The sequence below is a fragment of the Macaca mulatta genome, chromosome 1 (assembly GCF_049350105.2).
Source record: "Macaca mulatta isolate MMU2019108-1 chromosome 1, T2T-MMU8v2.0, whole genome shotgun sequence".
Taxonomy (NCBI): domain Eukaryota; kingdom Metazoa; phylum Chordata; class Mammalia; order Primates; family Cercopithecidae; genus Macaca; species Macaca mulatta.
In genome coordinates, this window is record NC_133406.1 from 177,969,904 (window position 1) to 177,993,638 (window position 23,735).

Genomic DNA, 23,735 nt, shown 5'->3' on the forward strand with positions numbered 1-23,735 from the left:
CTACCTTTTGGCTTTTGTGAATAGTGCCAATAGGAATACAAGCTTTTGTTTGAAGGCTTGTTTTCAATTCTTGTGGGTATATACCTATCTAGGAGTGGAATTGCTAGGTCAGAGTATAATTTTGTGTTTAGCTTTTTGAGGATCTGCGAACCTGTTCCACAATGACTGCCATTTTACATTCCTATTAGCAATGTATGAGGGTTATGAGGGTTCTAATTTCTCTACATGCTTGCTAACACTTGTTATTGTCCTCTTTGATTCTAGACATTCTGGTGAGTGTGAAGTGATATTTCATTGTGATTTGGATTTGTGTTTTCCTAATGACTAGTGACTTTTTTTTTTTTTTTTTTTGAGATGGAGTCTTGCACTGTCACCCAGGCTGGAGTGCAGTGGTGCAATCTCGGCTTATTGCAAGCTCTGCCTCCCGGGTTCACGCCATTCTCCTGCCTCAGCCTCCCGAGTAGCTGGAACTAGGCACCCGCCACCATGCCTGGCTAATTTGTTTTTTTTGTATTTTTAGTAGAGAGGAGTTTCACCATGTTAGCCAGGACGGTCTCGATCTCCTGACCTTGTGATCTGCCCGCCTCAGCCTCCCAAAGTGCTGGGATTACCGGCGTGGGCTACCGCGCCTGGCTGACTAAAGTGACCTTTTTTATGTGCTTATTAGCCACTCACATATCTGCTCTGGTGAAATACCTATTCGGATCTCTTACTCATTTGTATTGATTGATTGATTGAGACAGGGTCTTGCTCTGTTACCAAGGCTATAGTTCAGTGGTGCGTTATAGCTCACTGCTGCTTTGAACTCCTGGGCTCAAGCCATCCTCCCAGCTCAACCTCCTGAGTAGCTGGGACTACAGGCCCACGCCACCACATCTGGCTAAGTTTTTGTATCTTTTGTAGGGTCAGACTCTATGTTGCCCAGGCTGGTCTTGAACTCTTGGGCTCAAGTGATCCTCCCCCCTCAGCCTCCCAAAGTGCTAGGATTACACGCATGCACCACCATGCCTGGCATCTTACTTATTTTTCAGTGGGATTGTTTATCTTGTTTTTGAGTTGTAGGAGTTCTTTATGTGTTCTGGGTAAAAGTCCTTCTTTAGATATATAATATTGTCTCCTTGTTTGGCTTGTCCTTTCATTTTTTAGGTGATGTTTGAAGCACAAAGGTTTTCAATTTTGATAAAGTTCAGTTCATCAGTTTTTCTTCTTTTATGCATCAGGATTTTGGTGTAGTAGCTAAGATTTTTTGCCTAATCCATTGTCATGAATTTTTTTTCTATTTTCTGCTAAAAATTTTATAGTGTTAGTTCTTATATTAAGGTTTATGTTCCATTTTGCATTAGTTTTTGTGCATGGTTTGAGATAAAGGTCTAAATTTGTCTTTAGTGTGTGGATGTTCAATTGTTGCAACACTCTGTTGAAAAGAATACTTTTGTCCAATTGAATTGCCTTGGCACCATTATCAGAAAAAATCAGTTGACCATAAATGTAAGAGTTCATTTCCTGATACTTAGTTCTGTTTCGTTGATCTGTATGTCTGTCCTTATACCAGTACTGTGCTGTTCTGGTTACCAAGGCTTTAAAGTAAAATTTGAAATTTGTAAGTGTGAGTCCTCCAATTTTTTACTTTTTTCAAAATTGTTTTGTCTGTTCTGGATTTTTTGCATTTTCATATACATTTTAGGATCAATATCCATATAAAGTATGCCAGTTTCTGCTAAGTCTTGTTGGGATTTTGATAGAAATTGCATTGAATCTGTTGATCAGTTTGGGAGAGTTGCCATCTGAACAATATTGAGTCTTCCAATCCATGAAAATGGGGTGGGGGGTCTATTTATTTAGATCTTACTTAATTTCTCTCTTCAGTGTCTTGAAGTTTTCAGTGTACAGGTCTTGTACTTCTTTTGTTAAATTTATTTCTAAATATTTTATTATTTTTGATCTTTTGAATGGAATTAAATATTTTTGGTTTGTTCATTGCTAGTATATAGAGATACAGTTGATTTTTGGATATTAAACTTGTATCCTTAGACCTTGCTGAACTCGTTTGGTATTTCTAGTAGTTTTTTGTGGGTTCCTGAGAATTTTCTGTATACAGGATAATTTTTTTCTGTGAGTAAAGACAGTTTTATTTCTTCCTTTCCAATCTAAATGCCTTTAATCCCTCCCTCCCTCCCTTCCTTCCTTCCTTCCTTTTTCCTTCCTCTCTCCCTCCTTCCCTCCCTCCCTCTTCCAGTACAAGGTTGAGTAGAAGTGGTGAGAGCAGACAGACATACTTGGCTTTCTTTTGCTCTAAAGAGAAAAGCATTCAGACTTTCACCGTTAAATATGATGTTATTTGTAGGCAGATGTTGTAAAAAAGGAAAGGTGGGGACAAGGATTTGAGAAATGTTTAGAAGTTAGAATAAACACGATTTAGCAACTAATTATATACACTTCACACCAGGATATAATTTTGTATGTTTATGGGTAAGGCAGCTCTGGGTTTATTTTTATGAAGTAGGGTGGAATTTAAGATAAATTTATATCCTTTTAGGAGGATTGACTTTTTGCAGTAGATACTTTTCTTTTCCCTCTGTTTTTAATTGCCAATTTCAGGTCAGTGTTAATATTTACAAATGCTAAATTTTTGAATTCTTTTCTTTATGTAGTTATAATGTAATATGCTCCATGAAATAGAGAACAGCATTATCACCAGCTTTTTAGTTGATGAAACTGAGATTTATATTGAAATGCTGTTGATCACAGTGATAGAGCCATCCAAATTCTCCTTAATACAGTGCTTTCTAGGCTGGGCACGGTGGCTCACGCCTGTAATCCTAGCACTTTGGGAGACCGAGGCGGGTGAATCACAAGGTCAGGAGACCGAGACCATCCTGGCTAACACGGTGAAAACCCGTCTCTACTAAAAATACAAAAAATTAGCTGGGCATGGTGGTTGGCGCCTGTAGTCCTAGCTACTCAGGAGGCCGAGGCAGGAGAATGGTGTGAACCCGGGATGTGGAGCTTGCAGCGAGCCGAGGCCGCGCCACTGCACCCCAGCCTCGGTGACGGAGCGAGACTCTGTCTCAGAAACAAAACAAAACAAAAGAAACAGTGCTTTCTAATGTGAAAATAATTTTGAGTAATGTTATCCCCAAAATAGTGTCAAATGGGATATATGAGACACCTGACATCTTTTTTAATCCTCTTCCCCTCCAGAAAAGGAGGTATATTTTAAATGTTAAGTGTATTATGTAGAAGGACTGTTTCTTTTTATTTGTTTGTTTCACATGTTAACCTGTATGTTTTAGTTTTCTTGAGCCTTTAGTGGTTACTATGGTCCAGTCTTCTGTGTTCCTAAACATTTTAACACAGGCTAACTTAAAAATGACACGAAGACAGTGGCTTAGATTGGTGTTTTATTTAGCCATACATGAAGGATAGGAAACAGATCATAACAATGGTGGTAGTCATTCTAGTGTTCCTGTTACTATGTTAGTATATACACCAGACATTTTCACTGGATATCTTTAACTGACCTGTGAAAGGCTGGGTTTTGGAAAATAGAGAAATCATTAATATGAACTATAGCAAGAATTATTTTATCTTTGGAAACCTGTTTCCATGGAAAGCTTTAGGAACTTTATGAATCTGAATGCAAACCCTGCCTCTCCCTCTCATAGACTTGGGCAAGTTATTTTTGTAATGTATCTAAAAATATCTGTTGTTTAATTATAAAATAATGTTGCTGCAGAGAATTTGGAAATACAGAAAGCCCTCAAAAATCACCCATAATTCTTGATTCAGACAAAAATCTCTGCCTCACAGAACTTACATTCTAGTGATAATTTTTGGAAAAACCAGAAATAGTTTAAATGTCCACCAGTGGAGACTGGTTGAATATGTTTGTTTATACATACCAGGGACTTTGTAGCAGATAAAAAGGAGATTAGTAGTTCAGAATGAGGTCTTTATGTTCAAATCTTGGCTCTATTCCTTATCAGTTATGTGAAACTCTTGAAATTTCAATATTCGAATAGAGTACCTACTTCATAGGGTTTTCTAAAGATTGAGGTATAACAAAAGTAACACTTTGCACAGTATGTGACACATTGTAAGTGCCTGACAAATGTTGCTAGTTTTATTAGTTTTATGTGCCAATATCAAAGATTTCTAATATATATTGTATAATGTAAGGTATCAAGAAATGATTATTGTATGATGTCATGTGTGGATATTGAAAAATAAGAATTTCTTACATATATAATGATAGATACACATCTGTTTTTTGAAGGATACCAAGAAAATATTAACTAGTTACATCTGGGGAATAAGACTGGGGATTGGGAATTGGAGATGGCAGAGAGATGGACCTTCACCTCTTTGTGGAGTTTGAAATTTTTCTTCCTAAGTTTGCATTTTGTAATGCCATTTATTTATTTATTTAAAAGATTTCTTGTATCAGTTTTTTGTTTTTTTTTTTGTCTTAGTTTTGGAAAATCTTATTTCCTCTGCTTCTCATAGTAACTTTATGTAATAGTAGAGCTTGAAAGTAATTCTTTAACCAGCCCTTTGCAGATATGCTAAAGACACATTAGACACTATTTTGAGATAAGCAAACAAATTATATATCCTGTTAAAAAATATTTTTAAAAAAGTTTCATACAGAATAGGAGAGTATTGTGTTTTGGTAGTAGTTTTTTTTACTTTACCAGATTACAAAGATGATAATAATGATCTCAACTAGATTGAGACTTCTTTTTCCCTGCAAATATTTTTCTATTTGACAATAATAGATAAAAAGGCTTACTTTTTTCTTCCCTTTTAATCAATTAGAAACCAACATCACTTATGAATTGGTTTACTCTAAAAGGTGTTTTGAAAGTGCTAGGTAGTCTCCAAGTTCATTCTTATTCCCTATCTCTCTTTTTTTCCTCTCTCTGAATTCTTTTATCTGTTTCTCCATTTCTCTCTCTCTCCCCATTGTCTTAGACTTTGAGGATATTAGGATTAATAAGATATGGTCCCTGCCCTGAAGGAGGTCTCGTAAGTTGTTCCATTCAAGCATTCTTACTCAATTACTTTTCTGGGGAAAGAATTGTGAATTTTTCCTTTCTATTCCTGTGTTTTTCACTTTAGCTCTGTAAACATTGGGTAAGCACTTTGTATGTGCTACAGATATAAGATGAAGTTTTGACTTTTAATTGCTTAATTCCTTGTAAGGAGATAGGTAAACAGATTTGAAAACAATTTGATAGTTGCTGTGACTTTGGTATTGTTTGGTTATCACGATGAGGTAGAAAAATGCCACTAGAGTTTGAAATCCTGTAATTTCTTTAATGGCAGAAACGAACCTGTTTTGGGACATTTATACCAAGTAAGAGACCGCATAGAGTACCCCCATCAGAGGTGAAGTTTTCTTGTCTATTCCTCAAGGAGGCTGCAGAGGTGCTTCTGAAGATGTAGTGTGTCAGACCTGAGAAGCCAAATTCTTGATACTTCACTGTTCTCTTTTTCCCCCCACCATACTTTTATACTTATGGGTTGTATGAGTACTGTTCCATAGAAACCTTCTCAGCTTACATGCTTCTCTCAAAGAGAGTGCTTACAAACGTTGGGCTTTCCCACTACTGAAATCAAACTCAATTAGCAAGGCAAGGTTCTTACTCAACAATAGAAAGCAGTCAGTGGCTAGTCGCTGCCTGTCTGAATTTGTCTCCTGGAAGCTCCTTTTCTTTGAATGTATGCAGATAAGCACAGGGTGCTTTGAAAGCGTAGGGAGGAGTGTCCAAACAGATTTGGACACTCAATTGTATGGAACAGAAAGAATCAGGCAGCACTTTAGGGAGGATGTGATATGCATACCGCTTGAAGTTTATTTGCCCCATCTTACTTCATATTTGATTTGTTAGTTTTCCCTACTAAGGCAGAATAATAATAACTGAAGCCTTTTTTTTTTTTTTTGAGGCAAGGTCTCACTTTATTGCCCAGGCTGGAGTGCAGTAGTATGATTAAGGCTTACTGTAACCTTGACCTCCTGGGCTCAAGCTATCCTCCCGCCTCAGCCTGCCAAGTAGCTAGTCCTCCCCGCCTCAGCTTCCCAAGTAGCTAGGACTACAGGTACACACTACGACTCCTGGCTAATTTTTTGTATTTTTAGTAGAGACAGAGTTTTGCCATGTTGCCCAGGCTGGTCTCGAATTCCTGGGCTCAATCAATGCTCCTGCCTGGACCTCCCAAAGTGCTGGAATTACAGACATGAGCCACTGCTGAAGCCTCCAACTGAAGACTTTTAAGCTAAATTACAAACATCATTTGCATCTCTAAAATATTGATATAAGGACATTTTACTGTATGCTGCTTTCCACACAGTAAAAACATTTTAAAAAACCCTATTAACTCTTATGTGTAACCTTGCCCGTGTTCAAATTTCTCATCCCCCAAAATATCTTTTATAGCTGGTTTGTTCAAATCAGGATCCAGTAGTAACCATATGTTGCATTTGGTTATAGCTCATAAGTCTGTTTTTCCACCCTCTTAAATAGACCTTGTCTTTTAGTCTTAAGTCTTTTTTACACTAAAACTTAGCCCACTGCCTTTACTTTTTAATTTATCCACCACATTGACCCATAAGAGATTTTGGCACATAGCATGACCTGCCTTCTAATTTTTGTCTGATGGCTTCCTTGCAATAGTATTGTTATACTGTTCTCTGTATTTCTCGTAAACTGTAAGTTAGATGTAAAGGTTTGATTCAATTCACGTTAAACATTTTTTGGCACAAATACTTAGTAGGTGGTACAATGTTGTTTTTCTTTAGTCTATTGTTTTCTTTCTATTTATTTATTTATTTATTTAGAGACGGAGTCTCGCTCTGCTGCCCAGGCTGGAGTGTAGTGGTGCAATCTCGGCTCACTGGGCTCACTGCAACCTCCAGCTCCCTGGTTCAAGCAATTCCCCAGCCTCAGCCTCCCGAGTAGCTGGGATTACAGGTGCCCACCATCACCTCTGGCTAATTTTTTTGTATTTTTAGTAGAGACGGGGTTTCACCATGTTGGCCAGACTGGTCACGAACTCCTGACCTCAGGCGATTTGCCTGCCTCGGCCTCCCAAAGTGTTGGGATTACAGGCGTGAGCCACTGCACCAGGCCTATTTATTTATTTGTTTGTTTGTTTATTTTGAGACAGAGTTTCACTCTTGTTGCCCAGGCTGGAGTGCAATGGCACGATCTCGGCTCATTGCAACCTCTGCCTCCCAGGTTCAAGGGATTCTCCTGCCTCAGCCTCCCTAGTAGCTGGGATTATAGGTATGTGCCACCACACCTGGCCAGTTTTGTGTTTTTACAAAGACAGGGTTTCTCCACGTTGGTCAGGCTGGTCTCAAACTCCCTACCTCAGGTGATCCACCCGCCTCGACCTCCTAAAGTGCTGGGATAACAGGCGTGAGCCACTGCGCCCAGGCTATTTATTTATTTTTGAAACGGAGTCTCGCTGTGTCACCCAGGCTGGAGTGCAATCGCGTGATCTAGGCTCACTGCAACCTCCACCTCCCAGGTTCAAGCAATTCTCCTGTCTCAGCCTCCCAAGTAGCTGGAACTGTAGGCATGCAGCACCATGCCCAGCTAATTTTTGTATTTTTAGTAGAGATGGGGTTTCACTTGTTTTCTTTATTGTTAATTCGAACTCACACACAGTGTTAGAACTCTGGTACAACCCATCATTCACCAGTTTTGAACTTAGTTACACTACTGCAGTGTCAGCTGCTCTCTTCCTTTTCTTTTGGGGATTTTTAGCTAGTCCTTTTTTTCTTTGTCCCTGATATATCCTTTACGCTTCATTTCTTCCCTGACTTCTATCTGAGATACGAATAGTGCCAGTTCCAAGAGATCTTATTATTAGACTTAGTACATTGCAGCTATTTGTGTGTGTGTGTGTGTGTGTGTGTGTGTGTGACTTTATAGGAGTAGCTCAATTAAACTTTCTCATGAGTTTAGTATGAACTCTTCTCTTTCATTTTTACTCAGGCTTTACTTCTGGTCCCATAAAGAATGTCTAGAGAGAGGCAGGCCCAGATTGGCCTTATCACCCTTGGTTCATTCTGGAAATCATGGCTAGAATAGTGTGTCTGAAAGTAGGATTGGGTTAGAAGAAAGCTTAAATGCAACGTAATTTTCTTTTGGAATGTGGCTCTTTTGCTGGTTATTTCCAGCATCATATAATGAATGGCCTGAGTGGATGCTTTCTTTTGTGAAAACTGTAATGTGTGTTAACATATGTAGCTTGTAGGAATGGAGAGAGTGGATAAAGAGATAAATAGGTCAAATACTGGATCATGTTTTCTTGGGAGGGATAGAAGGTTTTTTCATATTATAATTTAAGGGCATAAGTAACTACGGAATTTTTGACCTATTCGTTCTACTTTGCAGTAAATATTAATGGTTTATTGGAAGGAAAAAAGACTACCTTGTTTTTCTTTCTGAGCTATCACTAGGAGTAAGAAAAAATCTGATTGGAAAAAGTAACCTCTGATAAAGGATTTTAACTGGTATCAGGGCTTATATTTATTCATTACATTTCTTTCTTGCATACTTTGGATGATGATATGGTTAAGAGATAAAGTTTTTTTATTTGGGAAGATTTATGAAATCTTTGTGGAAGGTCTCAGTTGTAAATACATCCCTTGTCTGGGTTGCACATGTTTTATGGCTACTATAGCTCAGTTTGGAAATGGTTCTTGTTGCATTATCACAGCTTATTTTCAAATTAATAGATTTTCTTTTTTGGGGAAATTAATGTCATGTAGAAAGATATTTGTAATATGAGGATTATAGTTTTTATGTCTGTTATTAAACAAAAGATTGCCTCTTGAAGTAACTATGTTTCATTATTTTATATTTCACATTTTAACATCTGAAATCTTCAATTTACTGATGGTGTAATGGTTAATTGGCAAGGTTTTTATTTATTAGCTGTACATGGAGTAATGTCTCTTCTTAACAATTAGTGATTTTTAAAAAAATTTTTTGCGATGGAGTCTTACTCTGTGGCCCAGGCTGGAGTGCGGTGGTGCAGTCTGGGCTCACTGCAAGCTCTGCCTCCCAGGTTCACACCATTCTCCTGCCTCAGCCTCCTGAGTAGCTGGGACTACAGGCGCCTGCCACCATGCCCGGCTAATTTTTTTTTTTTTGTATTTTTAGTAGAGAGGGGATTTCACCATGTTAGCTAGGATGGTCCCGATCTCATGACCTCGTGATCCGCCGGCCTCGGCCTCCTAAAGTGCTGGGATTACAAAGGCGTGAGCCACCGCGCCTCGCCAGTGATATCTTGAATTTGATGAAATACAGCAGTTTACTATTCAGTTTACTCATGATTTAGCCCCAGAAACACTGAGCTAGTGCTGAGATTGGTAGAGTGAGGTGAGTAGCAGTGAGGTAGGTAGAATGTTTATATTGTGCCCTTTTTTTTTTTTTTTTTTTTTTTTGAGACGGAGTCTCGCTGTGTCACCAGGCTGGAGTGCAGTGGCGCAGTCTGGGCTCGACGCGATCTGGGCTTGACGCGATCTCGGCTCACCGCAACCTCAGCCCCCGGATTCAAGCGATTCTCCTGCCTCAGCCTCCGGAGTAGCTGGGACTACAGCCAGCGCACCATCAAGCCTGGCTAATTTTTCTATTTTTACTAGAGACTAAAATTTCTACTATTTTTAGTAGAATTTCACCATGTTGGTCATAATGGTCCCGATCTCTTGACCTCGTAATCCGCCGGCCTCAGCCTCCTAAAGTGCTGGGATTACAGGTGTGAGCCACCGCGCCCGGCCAGTAGAATATGTATTTTGTGTTCTTTTTTTTTTTTTTTTTTTTTTGAGACGGAGTCTTGCTCTGTCGCCCAGGCTGGGGTGCAGTGGCCGGATCTCAGCTCACTGCAAGCTCCGCCTCCCAGGTTTACGCCATTCTCCTACCTCAGCCTCCCGAGTAGCTGGGACTACAGGCGCCCGCCAACCCGCCCGGCTAGTTTTTTTGCATTTTTTAGTAGGGACGGGGTTTCACCGTATTAGCCAGGATGGTCTCGATCTCCTGACCTTGTGATCCGCCCGTCTCGGCCTCCCAGAGTGCTGGGATTACAGGCTTGAGCCACCGCGCCCGGCCTCTTTTTTTTTTTGTCTTTTCCGAGATGGAGTCTGTGTGCTCTCCCAGGCTGGAGTGCAGTGGCGCGGTCTCGGCTCACTGCAAGCTCCGCCCCCCGGATTCGCGCCATTCTCTTTCCTCAGCCTCCGAAGTAGCTGGGACTAAAGGCGCCCGCCACCACGCCCGGCTAATTTTTTTGTATTTTTAGTAGAGACGGGGTTTCACTGTGTTAGCCGGGATGGTCTGGATCTCCTGACCTCGTGATCCGCCCTAAAGTGCTGGGATTACAGGCATGAGCCACCGCGCCTGGCCTGTTTTGTGTCTTTTTAAAGGCTTTTACATATCTCAGCTTCGATGAGAGGATCAGGATGTGTAAGGACTTCAAGCTAAACATAATAATGAATACTCACATTATATAGGCTTCATTAAAATCCCTAATGAGGCTAGGCACGGTGGCTCATGCCTGTAATCCTAGCACTTTGGGAGGCTGAGGCAGGAGAATAGCTTGAACCTGGAAGGCGGAGGTTTTGGCGAGCCGAGATCGCGCCACTGCACTCCAGCATGGGCAATAGTGAGACTCTGTCTCAAATAAATAAGTAAAAGCCCTAATGGAGTCCTAAACTGCAGCGAATGTTCCTGTCTTTTCACATAAAGGATTACATAATTCGCCCTTTGCCCTCTCCTGAATCTATTCTCCCTCTCCAAGATTTCATTCTGTCTCCAGATTTCAGCTCTAACCTCTAATTGTTTTCTTGGTGCTTTGGTGCTGTTGTCTTCCTCCCTTGTCATTGACTTGTTTTTTTTTTTTTTAAACTAGTAGACTTTTTTTGGGAGGGAGCAGTTTTCGGTTTACAGAAAAATGGATGGAAAGTATGGAAAGTTCTTATACATCCTCCCTTATCTCCCAAATTTCTTCAGTTAGCATCTTGCATTGGTGTGGTACATTTGTTATAACTGATGAGCCAATATTGATGCACATTGTTACTAACTAAAATCCATAGATTAAGTAGGGTTCACTGTGTTGTACATTCAATGAATTTTGACAAATATATAATGACTTATATCTACCATTACCATATCATACAGAATAGTTTCATTGTCCGAAACATCCTATGTGTGAGTTTTTTGCTCATGCTGCTAATAAAGATACATCCAAGACTGGGTAATTCATAAAGGAAAGAGGTTTAATGGACTCATAGTTCCACATGGCTGGGGGGGCCTCACAATCATAGCAGAAGAGGAAGGAGGAGCAGAGGGACATCTTACATGGTGGCTGGCAAGAGAGAATGAGAAACCCCTTATAAAACCATCAGATCTGGTGAGACTTCTTCACTACCAGGAGACAGTATGGGGGAAACTGCCTCCATCTTTCAGTTTTCTCTCACAGGGTCCCTCCCACAACACATGGGAATTATGGGAGCTACAATTCAAGATAAGATTTGGGTTGGGATCACAATTAAACCGTATCACCCTATTTCTACTTACACATTCCTCCTTTCTTGTCCCCACTCCAGCCCCTGACAACCACTGGTCTTTTTACTGTCTTCCATAGGTTGCCTTTTTCAGAATAAAATATAGTTGGAGTCATACAGATTGGCTTCTTTCACTTAGCAATATTCTTTTAAGGTTCCTCTGTGTCTTTCATGGCTTGATAACTCGTTTCTTTTTATCACGGAATAATATTTCATTGTATAGATGTAACACAGTTTGTTTATCCAGTCACCCATTGAAGGATAGCTTGATGCTTCCAAGGTTTGGCAATTATGAATAGGAAGTTAGCCTTTTAAAACACAAATATTATATAAAGTACCTCAAGTCACCTACTTAAAAAAGGTTGCACTAACTCAGTATCTTAAGCCCTAAAGAATGATAACTCTTATTTTTGTGTAAATATTTCTAATTGTGTAGTTGGCTCATAACAATGCTCAGTAAATGTGTGTGAAATGATTGAATATGAAAGAAGGAAGGAGGAATTGAAGAGAAGAAATAGGAGAAAAGATTATATCCTAAATCTGAATACTTTTAGGAAAATGAGATTATCTTGAAACTCAGTTGGAAACTCTAATGGGAACCAAGATGGTCAGGGCTCTGAATTAAATCATTAACTTGAAAACACTCCAGAGTTTTTTATTCCTAATTCTTGTACTTTAAAGTATATACATTTTAATATAATATACATTTTAATGTACACCTTATATACTTTAAAGCATATACATTTTAATATACACATCTTTTTATAGCTCCCAACTATAGAGCTGCCTCTATAGTTCCAGCTCTATTGTAGGCCAAAGTGTGTTCCCTATAATGCCCATATAAAAAAGCCTCATATAGGTTGTCTGTCACTCTAGTACCCTACAACATAAAATGTTCTAATGTAATTATAAGCTAGAAAAGTATTTCCTAAATTATTTTATGAATTTATATCCTTATTGTTATGCTGACATTTTGTTTTTCTTTAAATGAATCTTTAATGTATTTAGCTTCCCTCCATTTTAAACTAGTTTAGCTTTTTTTTTTTTTTTAATAATGTGTATGTTTTTGCTTTCTTCATTATAGAACGGTGGCAGCTGAAGTTAGGAAGCAGATCTCCGGACAATATAGTGGTTCTCCCCAACTGCTCAAAAACCTTAATATTGTTGGCAATATATCCCATCACACCACAGTAAGTAACGTGTTCAAAATATAGTATGTCATTGGTGTATGATTGACTAGGCCATGAAAAAATAGTGGAAAGATAAGAACTAATTGGGTTCCATCATTAATCTCATAACCTTACTTGTTGTTACCTCATTTTGTTGAAATCTGTGTTGGGAGAGGATGTTATGGGGTGTCATAGAATTGCTAGTTTCCTAGCCAACTCTGAAACTTTATATTCAGGATTTAATCAATCCTGGAATTTTACATTTATAACTTTTTTTTTTCCCTTCTATTTTTGAGACCGAGTCTCGCTTTTGTCGCCCAGGCTGGAGTACAATGGCGCGTTCTCGGCTCATTGCAACCTCCACCTCCTGGGTTCCAGTGATTCTCCTGCCTTAGCTTTCCATGTAGCTGGGACTACAGGCATGTGCCACCATGCCCAGCTAATTTTTGTGTTTTTAGTAGAGATGGGGTTTTACCATATTGGCCAGGCTGGCTCGAACTCCTGACCTTGTGATCCGCTCTCCTCGGCCTCCCAAATTGCTGAGATTACAGGTATGAGCCACCGCATCCAGCCTTAGAACTTTTAAAGACAGAAGGTGATTCATTATGTGAAAATTTAGGAATCTGTTCTAGAAACAAGCACCAAAGTAAATAATTATATGGGTTTGTAGAATTATCTGTTGCCTTTAAGATAAATGAATTTATATTTATTGAATTATTACTGTAAGCCCAGTGCTGTGTCAGAGACATAAATGTTCTCTTATTAAAGAAGCTGGCATGAGGAAATTCAGTTTTGATAAAAACTAATAATATTTATTATGTTAGAAATATGAATTAAAAACATACCTGTATTTGTCTTAAAATTAGAGGTCATTTTTACAAAATGCTCTGGAAAACTAAAAAAGCAAATAAGCATGATAGGGTGGAGTTATAGATTAGCATTTTCCATTTAGCTGTGAAAGGGTACCTGTTATTGAACAAACTGGGAAATAACAGTTTGATCGACTTGTAATGATATGTTTATAACGTTTGTTGTACTAAAATTTGAAAACATTAAGTTTACTTTTAATTACAGTAACATGCTAATTGGAGAAATTTTAGAATATATGGATTTCTTGCTGATTTCAATGCACATGGAGATAATCCTTCCAAAATGCTCTTGGTGTCTTGAATGCCTCTCTTCCAGTGATACTATTTTGCATCCTGAATTACACCTTAACTACTCAAAATTTCTATAATCAGACCTTAGATTTTTGTCATTATGAATAACTATAACCCATGTGTAATCTTAGTTTTATGCTTCCCATCTCTGATCACCACCTCTTATCTTTATGGCCTTCTTGTTATGGTACCCTGACTCCAATTGTCCTTCCACATCACCAGGACCTAGAATCCATGAACTCATTGAATTAGACATATGTAGCGACTTCCCAGGTTTTGTTGTTGTTTTCACTGAGTACTTATTTGTGACATTTTAAATTCAGAGCTGTATACTGCCCTAGAAATAATATCTGGGCAAAAAGCGCTGAATGAGAAAAAAAAATTGAATTTTAAAAAAATTTTATGTATGTGTAATATATACTTACATACTATACTTATATACATAATAGATATAGTGGTAAAATATACATAACATAAAATTTACCATTCTAACCAGTTTTATTTATACAATTCACTGGCATTAAGTACATTTACTGTGTTGTACAACCATCACCACTGTTTATCTCCAGAACTTTTTCATTATCCCAAACTGAAACCCTGTACCCATTAAACAACTTCCCATTTCCCCCCCTTCCCAACTCCTGATAATATATTATCTTTCCTGCCTTTATGAATTTGCCTCTTCTGTGTACCTGATGTAAGTGGAATCATACAATATTTGCCCTTTCGTGTCTAGCTTATTTTACTTACTTACCAGAATGTTTTAAAGGTTTATTCAGGTTGTAGCCTGTATCTTTTTTTTTTTTTTTTTTTTTTCCAGACAGATTCTTGCTTTATCATCCAGGCTGAGTACAGTAGTACCATCATAGCTCACTGCAGCCTTGACCTTCCAGGCTCAAGTGATCCTCCCATATCAGCCTTCTAAGTAGTTGGGACTACAGGCGCATGCCATCATGCCTCGCTAATTTTTGTATTTTTTGTAGAGACGGGGTCTCACTATGTTGCCTAGGCTGGTCTTGAACTCCTGGGCTCAAGTGATCCTCCTTTTCGGCCTCCCAAAATGTTGGGATTATAGACGTGAGCTGCTATCCCTGGCTGATTTAATTCCTTTTTAAGGCTTAATAGTATTCCATTGTATGTATATGTCACATTTTATTTATTCATTAATTTTGATGGACATTGGGGTCGTTTCCAAACTTTTGGCTATTGTGAATAACTGCTATGAACATGAGAGTACAATTATCTTTTTGAGTCACTATTTTCAGTTCTTTTGGGTGTATACCTAGAACTGGAATTGCTAGATGATAGAGTAATTCTGTGTTTATTGTATGCTTTTTGAGGAACCACCAATCTGTTTTTCTTAGCAACTGTATCATTTTACATTTCCACCATCAATGCACAAGGGTTCAATTTCTCCATATTGTTGTCCACACTTGTTATTAACCATTTAAAAAATAATAGCCATTCTAATGGGTACGAAGTGGTATCTCACTTATATTTTTGGTTTACATTTCCCTATCTGCAAATTTTATGTTGTATTTTCATTTCGTTCAGTGTATTTTTTTCATTTCATTTTTCAGACTTTTGTAACTTATGGATTATTTAGAAGTATGTTTAATTTCTAAGTGTTTGGAGATTTTCCTGTTATCTTTCTGTTGCCACTTTCTAGTTTGATTCTATTATTGTCAGAGAACACATTCTGTCTGATTTCAGTTCTTTTAAATTTGTTGAAGTTTGTTTTATGGGTCAGAATATGGTCTGTCTTGGTGTATACTTTTGGGACCTTTGTAATGAATGTATATTCTGTTGTCATCGGGTGGAGTGTTCTATAAATGTCAGTTAGATCTATTGGTTGAGGGTGCTTTTGAATTATACTATATCCTTGTTGATTTTCTAGAATCTGCAAAAAAGTGATCTCTTGATTTCTGCAAGTATAATTGTGATATGTCTTATTTATTCTTTCAGTTCAATCAGTTTTTGCTATACCTACTTTATAGCTCTGTTATTTAGTACATACACAGAGTATAACTCTGTTATATAGTACATACACATTTAAGATTGCTATGTCCTCTTGGATCATTCCTTTTATAATCAAGGTAATGTCACTCTCTATTTGGTACTGTTGTTTACTCTGAAGTCTGCACTTTCCCTTATTAACTTAGCCACTCCTGCTTTCTTTTGAGTAATGGTCACCTGGTATATCTTTTTCCATACTTCTATTTTCAACCTACCTATGTTGTGTTATTTGAAGTGAGTTATTTGTAGATACCACATTGTTAGGTCATATTTTTAAGTCCATTCTGCTAGTCTCTTACTTTTACATTTATGTTTATAATATAATGTATAAATTTATAATTGAATGTTGTTACTCTGTTAGGGTTTAAATCTACCATTTTATTTTTTGTTTATTCTGTTTTTCATCTCTCTGTTTTCTTTTTTCTACTTCTCCAGGGTTACCTAAATGTTTTTTAGGATTCCATTTTGATTTATAGTGTTGTTGAGAGTATCTCTTTATATAGCTTTTTAGTGGCTGTACAAGGTATTGTGTTATATACGTGACTTATCACAGTATTGGTGTTCATATATTACCAGTTTGAGTAAAGTATAGAAACGTTACCTATTTTTACATCCCTTTACTGTCTCCTATACATAATTGTCTTAAACATTTTCTCTATATACACTTAGAATCATATTGGACAATTTAGAAAAGAGTAAAAGGAAAGTCTATTGTATTTACCTATATTTTTTGCTCGTGCTGTATTTGTTTTTCCTTCCTAATATTTCCAGATACCTTTTATTATTTCCTTTTGGTTTAAGGAATTTCTTTTAGCCATTCTTTTAGAATAGATCTGCTGGTGACAGAGTCTCTTAGTTTTTCTTTATCAGAGTATGTCTTGATTTCCCCTTCATTCTTTTTTTTTTTTCTTTTGAGACAGGGGTGTCACTCTGTCACCCAGTGTGGGTGATGCAATCTCAGCTTAGTGCAACCTCTGCCTCCCAGGCGTAATTCTCCCACTTCAGCCGTCGGAGTAGCTGGGACCACAGGTGCATGCCACCATGCCTGGCTAATTTTTTGTATATTTTTGGTATAGTTGAGGTTTTGCCATGTTTCCTAGGCTGGCCTTGAACTCCTGAGCTTAGGCGATCCACCTGCCTTGGCCTCCCAAAGTGCTGGGATTATAGCCATGAGCTACTGTGCCCGGCCTTCCCCTTCATTCTTCAAGGATATTTGCAGGATCTAAAATTCCAGGTAGTCAGTTATTTTCTTACAGCACTTGAAAAATGTTGTGCCACTTTTTGACTGTCATGATTTTTTATGAGAAATTTGTAAGTTGAATTCTTTTCCTCCTAGAGGTAAGGTGTCATTTTCTCCTCACTGCTTTCAGGATTTTGTTTTATTTTATTTTATTTTGGAGACTGAGTCTCGCTATGTCCCCCAGGCTAGAGTGCAGTGGTGCAATCTTGGCTCACTGCAACGTCTGCCTCCTGGAGGCAGATTCAAGCGATTCTCATGCCGCAGCCTACCGAGTAGCTGGGATTACAGGCCGAGTAGCTGGGATTACAGGCGCCTGCTACCATGCCTGGCTAATTTTTATATTTTTAGTAGAGATGGGGTTTCACCCTGTTTGCCAGGCTGGTCTTGAACTCCTGACCTCACGTGATCCGCCCGCCTCTGCCTCCCAAAGTCCTTGGATTACAGGCGTTAGCCACTGCACCTGGCCTTTCTTTTTCTTTTTTTAAATCTACATTTGGTTGCTGTGTCATGGTACATATTTCTCTGGGTTTATCCTGTTTAAAGTTTGCTTAGCTTCTTGTGTCTGTAGGCTTATGTCTTTTTATGAAATTTAGAAGTTTTTAGCCATTGTTTTTTCAGATATGTTTCAGCCCCGTCTTCTTTTTCCTCACTTTCTAGGACTCTGGTGGTGCCAGTATTGGATATTCTAGTGTAGTTTGTCCCTGAAGATGCTTTCTATTTTTGTTTTTGTTTTGTTTTGATTTTTCAGTCTGTTTTTCTTTTTTTTTTTTTTTTTTTTTGAGACGGAGTCTTGCTCTGTCACCCAGGCTGGAGTGCAGTGGCTGGATCTCAGCTCACTGCAAGCTCCGCCTCCCGGGTTTTTACGCCATTCTCCTGCCTCAGCCTCCCGAGTAGCCGGGACTACAGGCGCCCACCACCTCGCCCGGCTAGTTTTTTGTATTTTTTAGTAGAGACGGGGTTTCACCGTGTTAGCCAGGATGGTCTCGAACTCCTGACCTCGTGATCCGCCCGTCTCGGCCTCCCAAAGTGCTGGGATTACAGGCTTGAGCCACCGCGCCCGGCCTAGTCTGTTTTTCTTTTAATGCTGTTCAGATTGGATAGTTTCGATTTTTTTTTCTTCAAGGTAACCGATTTTTACCTCCTCTATCCCCTCTTTTCTACTATTAAATTTATCTATTAAATTTTAAATTTTGGTCAGTGTGTTTTTCAGTTACAAAATTTCCATTTAGTTCTTTGTATCTTCTGCTTCTTTGCCGAGATTTTGTTTCTTTACAGAGAGTTTCTGGTTTTTCATTTATTTTAAGAGGATTTACAATTGCTGTTGAATTATTTTTCTGATGTTTGCCTTAAAATCTTTGTCATATAATGCCAAGATCACTTATCTTGGTATTGACATCTACAGGTTGTCTTTTTAATTAGAGTTAAGATTTTCCTTGTTCTTAGTATGATGAGAGATTTTTGATTGGAACTTGTACCTTTTGGGTCTTATGTTGTGAATTTCTAGGTCTTATTTAAACATATTTTAGCTGGCTTTCTTTGATATTGCTCTAGTTATAGGTGGATGCTATCTTGTTTTGGACAGACAGAGTAGAAGTTCAGATTTCTTACTTGTCTTCTTTTGGTATACAAGGAGGGGAAGGATTCCTTGTTACTTATTGTCGAGCAGGAGGGAGAGTCCCCACTTCTGCTGGACCACAGCTCACACTACTTAGCTGGGAAGGGTAGTAGTGCTCCTTACTGTTCCTCACATGGCCTCTACTGACATCCAAGGGTGTGTGGCCTTGTTACACTGGGCATTGGTGAAAGTACTTACTCTCCACTAGACCTTCTCTGACAGTGCCCAAGTGATAAAGGAAAGAGGAGCCATGTTGCTGCTTCATAGAAGTTGATGTCCAGATTTCCTTAGTGGCCTCTACTGACACGATGAGAGTCAGAGATTAATTATTGCTCAGTAGATATAAAAATCCCAACACCCTACTTGTACTTCTCTGATACTACCCTGGTGGGGAGAGTTGGGATGCCTTGTTACAGCTTGGTGAGGGTAGAAATATAGTTCCCCACTTGGCCTTTGAGCAGTTAAAGTCTAAATGTTTTTTGTTTTGTTAGGTTGCTTCTTTCTTGATCTTTTGGCTGGGGAAAACAGGCTCACCGCAACCCAGTCCCACTACCTCTAGTGCTTCTTGTTGTTTTCTGGGTTGTGGGCTTTTCTAGTTCTAAGTCTGGAATGTATAAGGCAAAAAGAAATGTTGAAGTAACTCACTGTTGTGCCATTCCCTGGGTTCTGATGTCCCTGCCGGCCAGCCGTTTTCTCTATACCTTTCAGAGTCTTCTTAGGTTTGTTTTCTATGTAGTATCTAGGCTGTTGTACTTAGTGGAAAGAATAGAGAAAAGTACTTCTACTTCGTCTTTCCAGAAGGGAAAGTTTCCTTTAGTGACTTTTGATGTTTGAGCAGTTTTTTGTGTGCTTTATTTTTTCCCATTTATTTGAGGGTGTGACTTTAAAAAAAATTATTGAGATGTAGGACTTGTTCATATATTCTAAGTACTAGTCCTTTATCAAATATGTTTTGTAAGTTCTTTCTTTTAGTGTGGCTTGTTAATCATTTTCTTAACAGTGTCTTTTAATGAATCCAATTTTTCTTTTATTATTCTTTTTTCATGTCTAAGAAAACTTGGCCTATTCCCAAATTGTAAGGACATCCTGCTATATTTTCTTGAAGTAGCTTTATAGTTTTAAGCATGTATGTTTGTGTCTGTGATCCATCTCAGTTTAATTTTTATATATGTTGTGATACAGAGATTGGGGTTCATTTTTTAAATGTGGGTACCCAGTTCTAATAACAATGGTTCAAGAAGATTTCTCTTTTCCTGTTGGATTGCTTTCTTTTTCTTTGTTAAGAACATCATAGTATAATTTGTACTTAATAGGATAGGTGAGGTAGAATGCTTAAAATCGTAGAAAAAATTTTAGAGGTCGAAAACCCAGTTTCAAATTTCTGCTCTACCATTTTGTGGCTATTTTATTTTCAGTTGGTTGTTAACTTTTTTGAGCACAAATGCCCTTATTTGTAGAACTGAAATAGTAATTATATCTAGCTTACAGGGTTTGGGGGAGGTTTAAATGAGATAGCATATACTGATAATGATAAATAACTGCTATCTTTTGAGTGTTTAAGATGTGTTATTTATTATTTTACTCAATATCTTTAAAATGTTAAGTCTAGGCTGGGCGCCGTGGCTCACGCTATAATCCCAGTGCTTTGGGAGGCCGAGGGAGGCAGATTGCTTGAGCTCAGGAGTTCCAAGATTAGCCTGGGCAACATGGCGAGACCCTGTCTCTACAAAAACAAAAAAAACACAAAAATTAGCCAGGCATGGTGGCTCACGCCTATAATCCCAGCTACTTGGGAGGCTGAGGTGGGAGAATCCCTTGAGCCCAGGAAGCAAAGGTTGCATGCAGTGAGTTGAAATTGCACCATTGCACTCCAGCCTGAATGACAGAGGAAGAGCCCATCTCAAAAAAAAAAAGTTCAGTCCAAAGAAGCATAGATTAAAGCACCTTCTGTTTAATAATGTACACCTGCGCAGAGGCAGGTTTCAGTGTTTTTATTCCAGATGAATATCCTGAGAAATAACATGTTCTTATTTTCATTGGTCTATAACTGCATATGTGTTATATATCCTTTATAGGTTTGTCTGAATATTTTTTTCTTTTTCAAACTAGATAAGAAGTATGATATTTTATTAAAAAGTATCTTGTTAAAAACTTGGCTGAAGAATGCTACCAGTCTTTTATTATTATTACTGGGTAGTTTTTATAGGGCCTGTGTATTCTTTCCTATGGCTACTGTAACAAAGTGCTACAAACTGGGTGGCTTAAAATGAAAGAAATTTATTCTCTCACAGTGCTAGAAGCCAAAAGTCTGAAATCAGTATCACTGGACTAAAATAAGGTTTTAGCAGGGCTGTGCTTTCTTCAGATGTTCTAGTGGAGTATCAGTTCCTTGTCTCTTCCAAATTCTGATGGCTTTGGCATTCTTTGAGGCCAGAATATTCAAATCTCTTTCTTTTTCATATTTATACAACTTTTTTTCTCTCTGTGTATAGCCTAAATCTCCCTCTGTCTTCTCATGAGGATATATGTGATTGCATTTAGAAAGCACCTGGAAAATCCAGCATAATACCCCCATTTTAAGAACCTTAATTACATCTGCAAAGACTTTTATTTTTCCATGTAAGGTAACGTGTACAGGGCCCATGTGTTAGGATGTGGAGAATTTTTGGAGGGAAATTTTTTAGCCTACCCCAGTCTGATTATATGTTTTTACTAGGATACTAAACAAAAACAAGAAATAAAGTCAGAGCACTGTTTAGAAATGGAGCAACTTACTTTTTTTAATATCCAAAGATATAAAAAAGCAAAAATAATCCTTCCAGTGAGTACTTTGTAAACTATAAAGTAGAATAAAACTGTTAATTCTTACTAGTGTTTTTATGTGAGAGTTCTGGGCAAAGTGTCAGCAAGGACGTTAAAGAGAGTATGACCCAAAACATCGAGGAGTGCAAGAAGGGTAACACTTTGTGTTTTCTTTAGTGCGTCTGGTTGAATATCTGTTAAAATTTTAGAAAGAACTAGATTAAAAGCTTTTATTTTAAAAAATAATAAGTTATTTGCCTTAAGTTTTAAAATTACTTCATCTCCTATTTTCTACCCATCTCTTATCCCACCTTTTTACAAAGGTGCCCCTTACTGAAGCAGTAGATCCAGTGGATTTGGAAGATTACCTCATTACTCATCCTTTGGCTGTGGATTCTGGGCCTTTACGGGATTTGATTGAATTTCCTCCAGATGATATTGAAGTTGTTTATAGTCCTCGGGACTGCAGAACTCTTGTTTCAGCTGTACCTGAAGAAAGGTAAGGAGACATTGACCTGTTTTTGGCTTTAGAGTAACTATAGAAAGGCTACTTTCCATTATTTTATTTAGAGCCTATTTTCTTGTAGCATCATCATTTCCTGTTATGCGAACAGCAATTATAGCAACCAAATTAATGAACATCAGTGCTGTCCTGTCTGAATTACAAATGTATTTTCCTTTTTAAAATAGTGAAATGGATCCACATGTTAGAGACTGTATAAGAAGTTATACAGAAGACTGGGCAATTGTCATCAGAAAGTAAGTTATATGTTTATTACAACATTTACGAATACTGAGTAAGATTTCTAAACGGATTAAGGCAGATTCATAATGATTAAGAGACCTGAAAATTTATTTAAACGAAATAGCTGAAGAAACAAAAGAAGAACCTTTGTGTATAGATATTTACTCCTTAGGAGTTCTGCAATTACTTTTACTTACTTTCTTTGTAAAATATAATTCATGGAAAAATAGTATTTCTGTATTATTATAAATCATTAAGAGCTAATAATATATGATAATTTTGTAGTCTAATTCTTTTAGGAAATGTTGGGTAGATATTGGTGAATAATTTGTATTTCTCAAAAAGAATCCAGTTTAGTGAAACTTAAATGGCTAAGTTAACATTAACAGGCAGTTTTATAGACCAAGCTATTTGAAAGGTCTCTGCTGTTTCTAATATTTATAGGTCTTTGACCTCTATATCCAATCAGGTAAATATTTGTAAAAAATAATGTTTTGTTCTAGCCAAAATTTATTTTCCTGATAAACTGTGCAATAACAAGTCAGATTAAGAAGTATATTAAAACTGATTTACACAATAATCATTTGCTAATTTGCATAATGGAGAAGGGTCTTCATGCTGAATCTTCTTAACCTTATTTTATTTTTCTGAAGGAGATGTGATTGAGGTAGTGGAGAATTCTGATACGGCATTATAGTTTTCTCAAATGAAATAATCTGTGCAAAACAGCACTAGCAAAAGTGATATATCCATTGCTTATTGTTTTGCCCTCATGGCTGTCTTATTTCACTAGACTTTACATTGTGCTAAATATCACTCTGGAGGATAATGCTGACATGCTTTTTAGTTTCAGTGTGACCTAATAAAAGCACAGTCTGCTGCCCTTTATACAGAAGAGCTGTTTTTATGAACTTACAATTTTGATAAGTATTACGATAGCCAGCTTTTAGACATTACTGAAGAATACTGTTCCTCTGTCAGATAATTAAAAAGTCTTTACCTCTGTGCGTATATGTTAGAAACCTATAATCAGAAATCTTAATAAAAAGGTTAGTTGTAAAATATATTGACCTCAGAATCATGGAAATCTGCTACTTAATTCTAAGCATAGGAATATTAACCTTGGTTTAGGCAAGAGGATAAGAGAATTAACATTTATGGGTTTACTGGGTGCTGTGCATTTTATTGGGCACTTTGCACTCATCTCTTAAGATTTTAACAGATAAGGTATCTCAGGCTCAGAGTAGTTAAGTAACTTCTCTGAGATCCCACAAACCAAAAAATAGGGTAGTCAGGATTAGAACGTAGGGGCATCAGATTCTAAAGCTCTTATTTTTTTCAATTATTCTAGATGTTATACATTATATGCGCTGGTAAGTGGAAGACCAAAGGGAGTACTTTTGGTGAACTAGA

At 37.7% G+C, this 23,735-nt stretch overlaps 1 protein-coding gene across 14 annotated transcripts in view; it reads left to right on the plus strand.

Moving 5' to 3' along the window:
- The window catches only part of DOCK7 (dedicator of cytokinesis 7), a 227,342-nt gene that overhangs the window by 10,325 nt on the left and 193,282 nt on the right, over positions 1 to 23,735 (plus strand). For all 14 annotated transcript variants that reach the window (XR_013401315.1, XR_013401316.1, XM_015141107.3 and 11 more), the window contains exons 2-4: positions 12,660 to 12,765; positions 21,901 to 22,076; positions 22,268 to 22,336. Coding sequence is in view for 12 of the 14 variants with exons in the window: in XM_015141107.3 (XP_014996593.3) it covers positions 12,660 to 12,765; positions 21,901 to 22,076; positions 22,268 to 22,336 (351 nt within the window). In the remaining 2 variants the exon portion in view is untranslated. The remainder of the gene's footprint in view (positions 1 to 12,659; positions 12,766 to 21,900; positions 22,077 to 22,267; positions 22,337 to 23,735) is intronic.